The 13,215-nt window shown below is 42.1% G+C and overlaps 1 protein-coding gene across 2 annotated transcripts in view; it reads right to left on the reverse strand.

Annotated features, from left to right (window-relative positions):
• Window positions 1-13,215, reverse strand: part of prkd2 (protein kinase D2) — a 37,831-nt gene that overhangs the window by 3,817 nt on the left and 20,799 nt on the right. The window contains exons 2-16 of one of the 2 annotated variants that reach the window (XM_041940152.1): window positions 8,951-9,089; window positions 8,441-8,572; window positions 8,070-8,269; window positions 7,220-7,403; window positions 7,030-7,101; window positions 6,842-6,859; window positions 6,518-6,677; window positions 6,325-6,436; window positions 5,417-5,494; window positions 4,999-5,317; window positions 4,656-4,708; window positions 4,493-4,565; window positions 3,895-4,001; window positions 1,548-1,709; window positions 1,150-1,248 (exon numbers count right to left, since the gene is read on the reverse strand). In XM_041940152.1, the coding sequence (XP_041796086.1) occupies window positions 1,150-1,248; window positions 1,548-1,709; window positions 3,895-4,001; window positions 4,493-4,565; window positions 4,656-4,708; window positions 4,999-5,317; window positions 5,417-5,494; window positions 6,325-6,436; window positions 6,518-6,677; window positions 6,842-6,859; window positions 7,030-7,101; window positions 7,220-7,403; window positions 8,070-8,269; window positions 8,441-8,572; window positions 8,951-9,089 (1,908 nt within the window). The remainder of the gene's footprint in view (window positions 1-1,149; window positions 1,249-1,547; window positions 1,710-3,894; window positions 4,002-4,492; window positions 4,566-4,655; window positions 4,709-4,998; window positions 5,318-5,416; window positions 5,495-6,324; window positions 6,437-6,517; window positions 6,678-6,841; window positions 6,860-7,029; window positions 7,102-7,219; window positions 7,404-8,069; window positions 8,270-8,440; window positions 8,573-8,950; window positions 9,090-13,215) is intronic. The other variant, XM_041940153.1, reaches the window with a different exon arrangement.

The following is a 13,215-nucleotide window of genomic DNA, read 5'->3' on the forward strand; positions in this document are numbered from 1 at the left end:
TGACAACAAAAAAAGCAATGACTTCTACATGGAAAACAAAACAAAACACTGCACAATGGTTCAACCAGACCAAGGGCAGAAAAGAGGCAAAACTACCTCTGAGAACCAGTTGAAAATGAATATAAACAATCCCCAGTCATTGGTAAAAGAAACTGGAAGCTTAGTATCAAAGTTTGTGCACATTTAAATAGGAACAGCTTCCTGTTTCAGTGTCAAGTGCACAATAATGCCTATAACAAGCTGGAATTAACAGGTGTGCTGCTTTAACAAAGCTATTCTGAAAACTTCCAAATAAACTGTTGGAGCTGTATCACAGAAGATGACTTGAACATACTATGGACTGACAAATCACAGTTTAAACCTATTGTTTAGTTTAAACTAAACACGGAGTAGGTTGTAGAGGGCCCAAAGAAAAAGAGCCCAGCAGCACTGTTCTGGTTCAGTAATGATCGAGGGACACTTGCGCTTTCATGGACTGGAAAACAAATTCGAGGGACAAATGTCTCCAACCGTAGATTTCAAAACTATTTCAAATGTAAATAACAAATTTGGTGTCTGAACAGTGGCGTGCACAGACTTTTTGAAGGGCAGGGGCGAAAATGAAAAAAAGGGCACATATAGCGCATCCTCACCACTGAAGAGGGCACTTTAGCACACGTTTTGGCTCCCAAGAGGGCACTTTAGCACGCGTTTTGGCTCCCAAAGGGCACTTTAGCGCGTGTTTTGGCTCCCAGGGGGCACTTTAGCACACGTTTTGGAGTCCAAGAGGGCACTTTAGCGCGCGTTTTTCAAAAACTGGGCCACGGGGGGGGGTCGCCCCCCCCCCCCCCCCCCGTGTACGCCACTGTGTCTGAATTATACTGATTTAAGATATATTAAATTATCCATTATTGAAGGAAAGATGAAAAACATCAGTTTGACAGGTGATTCCAAACTTTTGAACGGTAGTATTAACGGTAGTATAATTCAGGATTGTTGGTGACAGTTTGTTTTGAAATTCCCCAATGGGGAAACCCCAACTTCACCACTCATTCAGTAAGAGACAGACTTTTGCATTTATCAGGCAGGCCCAGTCCAGACAAAAAGGAAGTGGCGACATGCCCCATATGAGAATGGGTTTTCGATGTGTGTGATTGCGTGTGTGTATACCTGGGGGAAGGGATCGGCAGAGGCAAGAAGCACGTTCTCAGGTTTCAGATCGCAGTGAACGATGTTTTTGAAGTGCAGATGTCTCAGCGCTGCAAGAATCTGCACATACATACAGAAGTGTGCACATGAGTATCCACAACCACCCAAACAGGATGTGAATTCATTTAAACTAAGTGCAAAGCCACAGACAAACAGACACTTTCGGCATTCAGTTATGACGCATTAAATATGTATCATCGTGCCCAAATAGGCAGACCACAAAAAAGAAAATGCTGCAAGACACTCCAGCCTCAGGATGTCATTGACAGTAATATGTGAAGAACAACAACAGCCACACGTTCCCTGTGTAGCATAGTTTATACACAACAAATCCCTTCTATGCTGGGGCACATACACACCTGTGTGATGAGGAACTTGGTGAGCCTCTCAGGCAGCCTGCCTTTCTCACTGGAGAGGATCATCTCCAGCATGTCACCATGTAGCTTCTCCATCACCACAAACACTTTCTCTGGGGTCTCAAACATACACTCCAGGTTCACAATGCCCAGGTGGCGTAAGTTCTGAGAGAGGGAGGAGGGGAGAAGCAGGGGAGATGGGATGATGTGGAAAAAGTTTGAGTGGGAGGATGAAATAGTGAGCAAAAGAGGAAGGAGTGGAAGAGAAGAGAACGGCACCGTATGAGGTGCATGGGACAGAAAGTGTCAGCAAACCACAGGAGAGGAATGTGTAACTCAGCAGGGAGAACAGAAAACTTATTACGTAGTTAAGCCAGAAGGCGTTTTCACGACTCATTTATATGACTCAGAGGGGTATCGTCATTTAAAACGTATTTCCCTTGAAACCTGCGGAATATGAATGAGCCTTTTTAGTCCGACAGGCCAAGTGAGTGACTGTAGAGCTGATGGGGAAGTTCAGTCTTTTGGTGACAGCGTCATTAACAAGCAAAGACAGCAAATAGAGGCTATTGCACCGATGTCTCCATCTGCTGGTGAGAAGTTTACTGTGCAATTAAGGCAAGACACTGCAGGCGAATAATAGATTTCACAACCAAACTCCCCCAGTTGAATACTTACATTAAGAACATTATTTTTGTTTTGTATTGTACATGATGTCAGAAATCTTATGTTGAATATGCATAAGATGCAGCATCTAGTTATATACTTGTTAATTTGCAGGACAGAAGTCTAAACACTTTTAAAGCCAGGTTCAAAATTCTTGTTTCATTTGGTTTTGATCACGCCATTAATCAGAAAACAGGAATAAAGTGTTTTAGAATTTAGACTATGAATAATATACAAATAGACCCCCCAATTAAAACCTGTAGAGTAACGATAGGAATTAAACTGAAACGTCTGGCGTGTGTGTAAGTGCAACTGAAGTGCTGATTTATGAATATGAATTAGAGTATGAGAAAGCTTTTGAAGATATGGACTGTATATTCCATACATTTTTAGACATTAAATAAGAAACTGGAAAGTGAATAGAGGAAAAATATACAGTATATAACCATGAAACTCCCCCAGTTGATTACTTACATTAAGAAAATGATTTGTAGTAAAAGTTTATTTAATTTTAGTTCTAAATATCCAAATGATATTCTTGACATTATCTATTAAATATTAACTAATTTGCATAAATGTCCAGAACAGAAATCTGCACTAAAATAAACACCTAAATGTGTATGTGTGTTATGGAGGCAAAATAGCCCAAAATCTCAAAATTGACCAGTGCATGAAAAAGACCTGCTGTCTGCCCTTAAGTCTGAGCCAAACCCTGACACACCTGGCAGTTCATGGAATTAAAATGTATTTCTGTTTCCAAATGATAACACAAACAACAGGCAATAACAAAAAATACAATCTTTCCCAACAAAACATACTGTAGAAAACACAACAAGATAACATAAAAGACTTTCTAAAAGGCGTAAACTGAAGCTACAGCTGGTGATTCTCTCCATTCTCACAATGCAGAACATATTTGGCGAGCAAACAGCACACGTTTTTACATTTGTTCATTACATTACTTTTATAAATTTAACTTAATACTCTGTATGTTTGTTCTTGATGAACAGTTTCACTTACAATTCTCTTGACTTTGAACAATTGATTTGAATTTGAATCCCTCATCTCTACACAGCAAGTAAAATACAAGTATAAAGTGAGTGATAATGCCTGATTTAGGAAATCCTTCATGCGAATATAAAGTGCTGTAAGTGAGAAATTTTATATAGTAATTATTCATCGCTGAGAACATAAGCTGCAGTTGAAGAGGCAGTTATCAGATAACTCTGGCCTTTGCAAACTGACCTTTTTGATCTTTGTAGATTTTGACATCCTGTTAAAACACTCAATATTATCAGTGTAGGTTTTTTACTTCCTGCCAAAAACGAAACACCAACCATAGATTGGTTTGCTCAGACACTGAATGATTTGTTCCCAAGAAGTAAACATATAAGAAAAACTTCAATGCACTTCCTTTTAGAAATGCTTCTTAAAATGATTTATGCTAGGATATTTGGATTATTGAGACTCACAGTCCAGTTGAGTCAATACAAACTGTATCAATGTCACAGTGAACAGCGGTATTGGACTGAATGTCAGTGTTTTTCATGCATCTGCCAATATAACAACACCAATATCCAGTATACAGCAAAGCACCTGATACTGTGTTAGCACTAGTATGTATGTACAAACGATATCCATTTACAGCTGAAACACAGCTGTAAATGGGTGTGTGTGTGTTTACCTGCAGAATGGCCACCTCATTCCTTAGCTGGCTCTCCTGCTTGGTGGGAAAGCGGAGCTTGTCAATGACTTTGACAGCGACGTCCCTCCCTGTCTTCCTGTGTTTTCCTGATGAAGAGATGGAATGTTAGTAACAGATGTGGTTGTGACATGAATCTCACATGCACATGGACGTACACCGGGCCCTGTTATCCAGAGATTGTATTGATTTAACATTGCACTCTTGTGCTTAACGGTAAAGGACAGTAAAACGAACAGTAAAAATAAAAAAGGGTCAAAATTGATGCCACAGGAGCAGAGATATTGTCTTTTTATTCCATGCATTGCCCTACATTGCCTACAATGCATCACTACTACTGACAGTTTGGTTAGAAATTGTGTCATGCCAGTAGAAACAGACTTTGATGTCACACCAACATCACAAATCCATTAGTGTAATCCATGTTTTGGGGGGCCTGTTATGTCTTGTCTTTTGCCCTGTTAGCTTTCACCTTTTAACACAATTGTATCCTATTGAGCACTGTAACCTATTCAACTTGACCTTCACAAAACAGCACTCTAAAGCTCAATAAGCACCGCTTGGACATGGATCAACATACCTCCATACACTACTCCAAACTGTCCGGATCCCAGCACTTCATCAGCAAAAATCTGGTACACTGTACCAATATCCTGAAGGAGAGCAATATTTCATACATTCATCATCCTCTTCAAAGTATCATTTGTTTAAAGATTGAAGGAAAATACCACATTACCACATACCACATTCTCCTGTATTTGACTGTTGGACACCGATATGCTGGTCGAGGCTTGTGCTGAGAACACAGCACCAGAAATAAAGTACAGCTTAGTGAGTTATCAACTGTCCAAAATAAAATTGTTTTGATAGAGTTAAACTAGGAGCATACTCTTCCAGTTAGTCAGAGTTGGCAAGTTGTTTTATTACATTTGGTCCATTGTTACTCGAACACCTCATTGATTGTTGACATAGCAACAGCACTTTCTTTTTTAGCATATTAATCTGACATCCATAAATCTCAGGCGGCATTGTGCTGGTTAGTAAATACAGTAAAGCATCATCTGCATTTGGCTGCTCTTAACTTACTGTGAGTGGTGTTCCCTGCAGCTGGCGGTGCGTCCTGAAAGATGACCGGCATGAGGGCCTGGCGAATGGCGCTCTCCCATGCCTTGGCCACCTCACGCCCAATGCCGCTGTTGGGAGCTACTTGGCTGGGGGAGGGAGGGGTCGGAGGGAGAGTCTGGGGGTTGCTGGGGGACATAGAGGGGAGGGTGTTGGGGTCCTCCCCAACAAAGTAGCACATAGTGCCGGTGATGAGCTCGAAGCAATGAGGATTTGTGCCTGGGGGGACAAGAGTGAAGTTTCCAGCAGGACGCACCTCCAGGATCTCAGACAGAGGGATCTCCTGCAAGAGGATGAACCAGTGATGCAGTAATAATAAAAAAAAAAGGTTGCACAATTCAAATAAATGAGTTGAGATCTTAGATTTTTTTGAAGTATTTACCTTGTAGTATTTGTTGGAGGTGTTGTTCTGGAAAAGGATGACGCACTTGCAGTCCAGGCGCCAGTAGTGCCTTTTTCTCTGTTGGGGGTTGGTGTAGGGTGCGATGAGAAGGGGCGACAAAGGTATGGCGGGACATTGAGGATTGGGATGGAGAGATGACAGAGAGTGAGGGATGGGGAATGGATGTTCGGGGATCAATATGAATGCATTTCAAGTTCGAAGTTGACGTCCAGAGGAAGAGACGACTGGCCACATGAGAAGAAGGATGAGCAGGAGTGCAAGCTGCAGGATGAGAAACAAAGAGAAGGGGGCAAAAGTAGGAAGGAAAGGAGGAAAAGGAGGGTGTTAGTGAAGCCAGGAAGAAAAAGTAAGCAAGAACAAGATTAGAGAGGCAGAAAAGTCTCTTCAAGGTCAAATATAGAGAATAAGTTAGGAGAAAGAAATGGCAGAAAATGGGCTGAAAGCTTGAATTCACTACACATCTGCTGAGTGCTGTTATGTTTTCAGGCAGAGTTAGCCTCATCATCAATCTTCAGCTGTTTTTTCCATCCACTCACATACACACAGACAAAATATAAAGGAAAAAGGAACCAATTTAGTGCCTAAAGGCAGGGACCAAATAAATAAGGCCGAAACTGTGAGAGGAGCTGGTGGACAGAGAAGATAGGCCGAGGATCACAAGGTCCTTTATATCACAGAGTGAGTAGAAAGTAAATAAAAAAAACCTCATAGAAATGAATCATTGAAAAGGAAGTGAATAAAGTGACTTCATGCATCTAGAACAAAGTGGCTTAAATCTGTATGTTCAGCTCCTACAACAATGACAAATGCTCTTTTCGAGCCACAGGCTGGTTTAGATACGATAAGAGAGGGCAGCATGGGAATTACTGCGTGGGCAATGTTTTTACCAGTGTGTCCTTGTTGCTGTAGTGAACCATCCATCCTTCCTTGATAGCCGTGCTGGATCGACGGGTGGTTTGTCTAACGGACTGCACCACCCTCATTAGTGGGATGTAAACACTACAAGAAGAAAGACAGAACTGAAGTGGTCAGTGGGTAAAAGGGACTTGTTAGTAGTTTTACTCTAGGTTTTCCTCATACCTCTGGTCGCCACAGGTTCCGTCCTGGTTGTTGTCAGGAGAAAAGGACCCAGGGATGCTGCAGGCCTCGTCTGAGTCATCTATTGAAGACTTGTCCGAGGCATCGTACTCAGTGCTGTAGTCCATGGAAACCTCGGGGTCTGCACTGGGACTCAACATGTCTGCGGCAAACGAGGGAGAGAGGCAGTTGAGTGCAACTTCATAAAAGTGACTATGTGTTTGAAATGCCGTGCAAAACTACTTGCTACTGCTATGACTACTACTAAGACCACTATCGGAAGAGTACGGCTTTACATGCATCAATACGGGTACCGATAATACTTACCAGAGTTACTTCTGTTGTCTGAGAAGATAAAAACAGTGAGTTTCAGTCTTGTTTCAGTCTTGTTAGAGAATATGTATGGTTATTACAGTAACCTAGTTCTGATAATGGAAACATGCAGATGAGAAAATAATGCTTTTATCAAATCCATGCAGGGTTAACAGAGAATAGTGATTTTAATCTTCCCTCACCTCCAATGGTCTCTCCGAGGCAGTCATTAGGAACCTTGTACGCACAGCGTTTATGGCAGTTGAACTTGCAGTCTGAGTGGAACAAAACGCACTTCATTCTGACTGGATTACATGCGATCTGATTATATTTACCTAACAACCTGCGCCACTTTGGACGTCCAGAAAAGAGCCTCTTTGCCCGTGCACTCACCTTTGCACTGAAGGCCCTGCCTGAACAGTCCTCGAAGAAGCCTCTTGCAGTACTGGCACACCGTCGGTCGCGTGTACGAGTGGACAGCGAACGTGTGGGGCACCTTCACCTTGCTCATCAGCATCTTGTCCAGATGAACAGGTCGGCCCGTGTAGAAGCGCCGGGCTTCACTAGGGGTGCGAGGCTAGCAGGATAGACAGGAAACAGAGGTTATCAATGAAATTCATAGCATGTGGGTAAAAGAAACAGTAAGAACACTATAAACAAGATAGACAACAAGATAAATATCCTTAAACCTTCAATCACTCAATTTTTGGCCATTTGGGGGCAGCAGAAACAAGTTGTGTACACGCCAATAGCTCGTCAATGTTCACCGACGAGTTGCTAACTGTGTCTGTCTGTCTGTTAAATGCTGAGGAGCTCGTGTGCAGTTGGTTTTTAGAGTTTATTTCATTGTGAACATCTGTCTAATGCAGCCAAAAATGACACTATGAGAGCGATGGGTGATCCAAAACAATCAAGTTGTAGGCCAGATGTCTAAATAGTGAGCTGAAACATCACTTGTTGCTTTCACAACTAGTCCTATATCATAACCCTATTTTTCATAATAAGAAATAAAAATATTGATTGTAGCCCATTTAAGTTTATGCTTCCTCTCTAACTACATCTTCTCTTTTGTAATTATAGTTTTCTATTGTAGAATAATAATGGAAATCAATCAAAGTGCATTTACAAAATGTGTGACATTAGCTTAAAACAAAGCTGTTTGATGTGGTCAAATAAATGTTGCCCACTGGAAAGCCTACTTCACAATAGTAGTCTAAAACTGACCAGAGCACTGGAGGCCTACCATTTGTGTGTGTGAGCGGATGAGGCTGGTCTCCTCTGTGCAGGTGGAGGCCGTCCCTACACTGTACACCGACTCAGTGGTGGACAGACGCAGGGACTGGCTGCTGCTCAGCGAGGTGGTGGACAGACGCCGTTTCCGAGCTCCGCTGCAGTTGTTTGGGATGCTGAATGCACAGCGCTTGTGGTAGTTTAGTCCACATCCTGCAGGGGGCAGCATGGGTCAAAGAACCAGGGAGCAGGAGACCAACAGAGCAAGAGAGGGGGACAGATGGAGCATATTTGATGAGTGTTACAAACCATTCCTCAAGGAAATTGGTGGACCACATCAAAGTGTCTTTTCTTATTCACGTCTCATCTCCCCATTTTCCTCACCGTCACACTTGAGCCCTTGTCTGACCAGTCCGAACAGCATCTCTCCACAGTGATCACAGAAGGCTGGGGCCCGGTATGAGTGCACATTGAGTGCGTGGGGCCGGATCTGGAAATCTTCAAACGTGGCTGCCGCTTAAAGGGATAACAGGCTCACAGTTGGTGTCAAGATACAATCATACTACTGTAAATGGGCAGAATAAAGAATGATAGATGGATAAGATGGAAACAGGATGGAAAAATAAATGGGTTTCTTCCTGTCAGGGAAGCATTGCAGTTTGAAACAATGAGAGAACAGATTAGGCCATCATAAGATAGGTAAAAGTAGTAAAATAAGCAGATATGGATCAATTTCAAGGGTTGTGATGCAGATTGGCACCAGTAATGAAAGAGAGATTTGCAGAGGAAAGAAGGAAGGTCATTTAGATTTGAATGTGACTATCCTGTTGGCACAAGATAGCTAGAAGAGAAGAGAAGAGAAGAGAAGAGAAGAGAAGAGAGCTGGTTACTTACCAGAGAGCACCACCTCCACCAAATCTCCCTCCTGAATGTCACTGGCACCTTTAACCAGCTGCAGGATGTTGTTGGTGGTCGTGTCATGCTTGAACAGCAAAATCTTGTCATAAATGCCATAGAAGCCGCACTCCGGGAACTAGAACATGCAAAAAAGACAACATCGAAATGTATGTTAGGAGGATCCATTGTGGAAAAGGCAGGATTTTGTTGCAAGACTTAGTTGCAATTCACGTTTCAATAAAGAGCCTTATATCAGCCATCAACAGCAGGAGCATAAATGGTGATTTCTGAGTGCATGTGTGCTGCCTGTCTGATGTTCCAGTCCAATCAATAGTTCACTGAGCTTCTATTCATCACAGAAAATGTTTCAATTCAAATCAAACCAAGAAAGAATACACTATTTTCTCTTTTAGTTTCTTTCAATTTAAATCATGACTTGAAAGGTCACAAATTCAGTACCTTTAGATCTTGTATCTAAATTTTATTTATAATTGTATAGTTTGGGTAATATTTACTTTGGAATGTTTGTATATTAACATTTTTCCTCAAAGAACTAAATATTAGGCTAATGGACAGAGGGACTGAAAAAATTCTGAAACAGCATACAGTTAACATATACAGTTTTTTTTAAAACATGTCTTTCATCTTTGCCATGATGACAAAAGATATATAAAAATGACATAACCTGTTGGTGTTTTGAGGCAGCAAAATTTCAAAAATCAAATAAGTAACTCCCATTGTTTTTGATTTTGAGTTGATTGTTCATGAATGTTTGAAATACACCCGGGAGACTGAGGTTTGTGTCCCATGTGAATCTAAACAGACCTTTTAACTTGTGTGCATGAGTCAAGCTATGTAATGACCGACGTTACGTAGCTTAATGTACGTAGCAACGTTAGTGTGTAACTAACGTACTTAGCACCTATCTTAACTCCATCCCTGATCTTTACGTAAACGTTAACCAGATGTTTGTTGTTTGCAGCGAGCTTAATTTAGAAAGGCTAACCGGACGTTGCTAACCAGATGGCGCATATTTATTATTGCTGACTTGACCACAGAGCCCTGCATGTAAAAAAATGAGAGTAGAGGGAAGCACAGCATTGAAGCGTAAGGCCCTTGACCAAGCTATATGACAAGTTGTTCAAGTTGTTCTCAAGCGTATGAGGTTATTGCATGTCCTTAACTAATTCTATCATACCCTGCTATGTAAGGCCCTTGGAATATACAGCCACCAACACACACACACACACACAACTGTAACCACTGATATACAAGACACGCTGGCTGAATTCCACAAATCAAGCAACTTGGTCAATGTGGAAAGCGAGACAAAGGAGAAACTTTATCCTATCTATACACAGGACACACAGGCACAAACACACGGGTGTTTCCATGTGGCTCTTCCAGAGATATGAGAGATGAGTGTGTCAGTCAGAAGTCAGCAGAGCAAAGGAGGCTGTCATAGGGAAACCCTGCTCTCCTGAATAGTTAATACTGCCTGGTTCACTTCAGTGGCCACACCAAACAGGACACCGCAGGTACACACATACACAGGAGGAGAGAGAGCGTACACACACACACACACACATACACACAGTCCTCCCTGTCTCTCTTGTTGTTGTTTTTCCCATGGTGGAGTCAAGATTCACCATCTGGCTGGGCGCTAACAGCTTACAGGAAGGGGAACCCTGGTCTCCACCTTGGAACGACACAATGACACACATACACCTCCTCCTCACGTACCATCAGACACACCCTCCTTACAAACAGAAACACACAACCGCTCTTCCCCCCCTGTTTCCCTTATTTTCTCCCAAACACACACACAGTCTCCCCCTCAGTTTCCCAGCAGGCCCTCCACATCACCACATCTGAAATCCAGGCCTGGCTTGTACCGCTGCCAAGCTACACAGAGAGTCCACCACGCCCCAGCAGTGGGCTACTGCTACTGACCACGCAATCAACAACGAGACACAAACAGCGCACAGTGTCTTTTTGCCTCTATCTGTGCCTCACACCTACAATGCAAAGCTGATTCACAAACACGACAAAGGAAAACACAGACGCAAGATCATACATAGTAGAAGAGGACACAATGAAACGGAAGGCTAAGAGTTGAGGGATGAATTAAAATACAGTTTAGAGGAGAAATAATAAATGAACTTTCTTCCTTCGTCACGTGTAGTTTTGTCTGATGCCACATGTTGCAGCTACTAAGCAGAAATCAACTCTGAAATAACTGCTTTTTTGGGGGGTACTTGGAGGCAGCAGAAACCAGCTATAAACACACAACTGACACATTCTCTCCTTGTAAGGTTGATATGAAACTTTGAATTCAGGAATCTAAACTATGGTGGTATTAATCATCGGAAACGAACATGATGTATTTTAACTGTACTGTGTACTGTTGCACAGTAATAAGATGAAAGATATCGTAGAGCCAAGTGAAAGGAAAGGAAAGAAAGGATGGAAGAAAAGGATGGAAACCGTAGGGTTGGTGATAATCCTCTGTGGGTTATTCACTAGAAGTGCTACCTTTCACATGCCAGAAGTCATATTATTATACAACATTAATATAAAATATCGATTGTAGCTGCTTTAAACAAGTCACCTAAAGGTTCCACTCGCCAAAATCACATCTACAGTAGTGGTGATATCTAGCTGCCCACTTAGTTTTAGCTTTATTTATCCAGGTTATGTCATATCCAGCTCTGAAAATTCAGTGACGAGCTGTACTCTGAAAAGGTGGGTTTTCAGCCTGCACTGGAAGATCGGGAGTTCAGGAGTTCGTTCAACCACTGTGGGCTGGGTCCTTGACCAGAAGTGACCACAGGGTCCTTGGAGTGACGGAGTGACCGTGGTCGCCCTGGGATGCAGAGTTTGACCATGAAAGGCTGGATGAAAGGAATTTCATTTCAGTCGGCCAACTCGTGGAACAGATGTGAATGTCAACGTAAAGCACTGGTGTTTGACGTCAAGTTTTCGACCTCGTCACTCCCCACGAGGAAGCACCAAATTCAGCACAGCAGAGAGTGGGGAGATGATAATAACCCTGAACTTGGCTTCATTAGTGGTGATCGCATAATTTTAAAAATCCGGCAGCATCACGCCTTAGCAAAATCACTGTGAATTATCCATAAAACACTCTGTCAACAGTTTTCATGGGGACTATTTCAATGGAAGTAGTTCCAGTGCAAGCGAGCGAGGCTTGTGGATTACTCTGAGTAACAGGGACACTGTTTCTAGGAAGAGATGCTGCTGATGAATTTTTGCAATGTTTCAGTGCTGTGAGCAACACAACTGAAATTCCATCTCCACTGTTCTGGGTGGAGGCAGAGATGGATATCTCATAAAATAGCCAGATAAAACCAAAACTATCTGCATGTCTAGATATTACTAGCGGGGGTGAGTGAGAAAATATGTGGCTTTCTGTTTTTTGGGGATTTTTCTTTATTGTAATTTAGGTGAACAGACCCTTTAACCCCAGCAGACGCCTACAGAAATGTTTCTGGTTTTGGGTGGATTAAACCAGCGGTTTGCCTTTTCTGTCATTGATTAAATGACGACCCCTGACTAAGTGACATATTTTATGGCTTTTTCATACTACGTATATCCAATGCATGACAATAACACTACAGAACACCCAATAAACTGTACAATTATCCCATATTGTAGACACAATAACTGCAGGAAGTTTGTGTAAAACGAGTGATTTGAGCAGATTATTTCATCAGAGATAAGATGAGAACTTTCTCTACCATTCTGTTTTTTTTTTCATTTTTTTTTAAACAATCACACATGCTTAGTAGGCTTCTTTTTTGACAAAAATAGTGTTTTCTTCCTGATGCTTGTCCATTGTTCTATTAGCTCTTTGGTTGCTTTAGCTGCGTGCTTTCCTAATGCCGGACGAGGCTGTTTTGCAGAGAAGGCTCTGTGGATACAGCATTGTGTTCAGGTCTGAGATATATTGTAGGTCTACTGCATACCTATTTAAAAGGTTTTCTTACACCCTTTAAAATTCAGAAGGCCTCGCAACCCTTGAAGTTTTGGCAATCCCTAGTGGGCCTCGGGACCCCCAGGTTGAGAACCAGTGGATTAGACGATACAGATACTAATAAGAAGAGGCTCCAAATGTTCCCAAGTCCAGACTTATAAACCCACAAGCTTTTTGACAGGACTGAATCATGTAATAACTGCATGCATCAGTACCCAGGACTGCCACAAATAAGCCCAACTGCTGCCCGTTGTAATTGCAAACACCC

The sequence above is a fragment of the Chelmon rostratus genome, chromosome 7, assembly GCF_017976325.1.
Source record: "Chelmon rostratus isolate fCheRos1 chromosome 7, fCheRos1.pri, whole genome shotgun sequence".
NCBI lineage: Eukaryota > Metazoa > Chordata > Actinopteri > Chaetodontiformes > Chaetodontidae > Chelmon > Chelmon rostratus.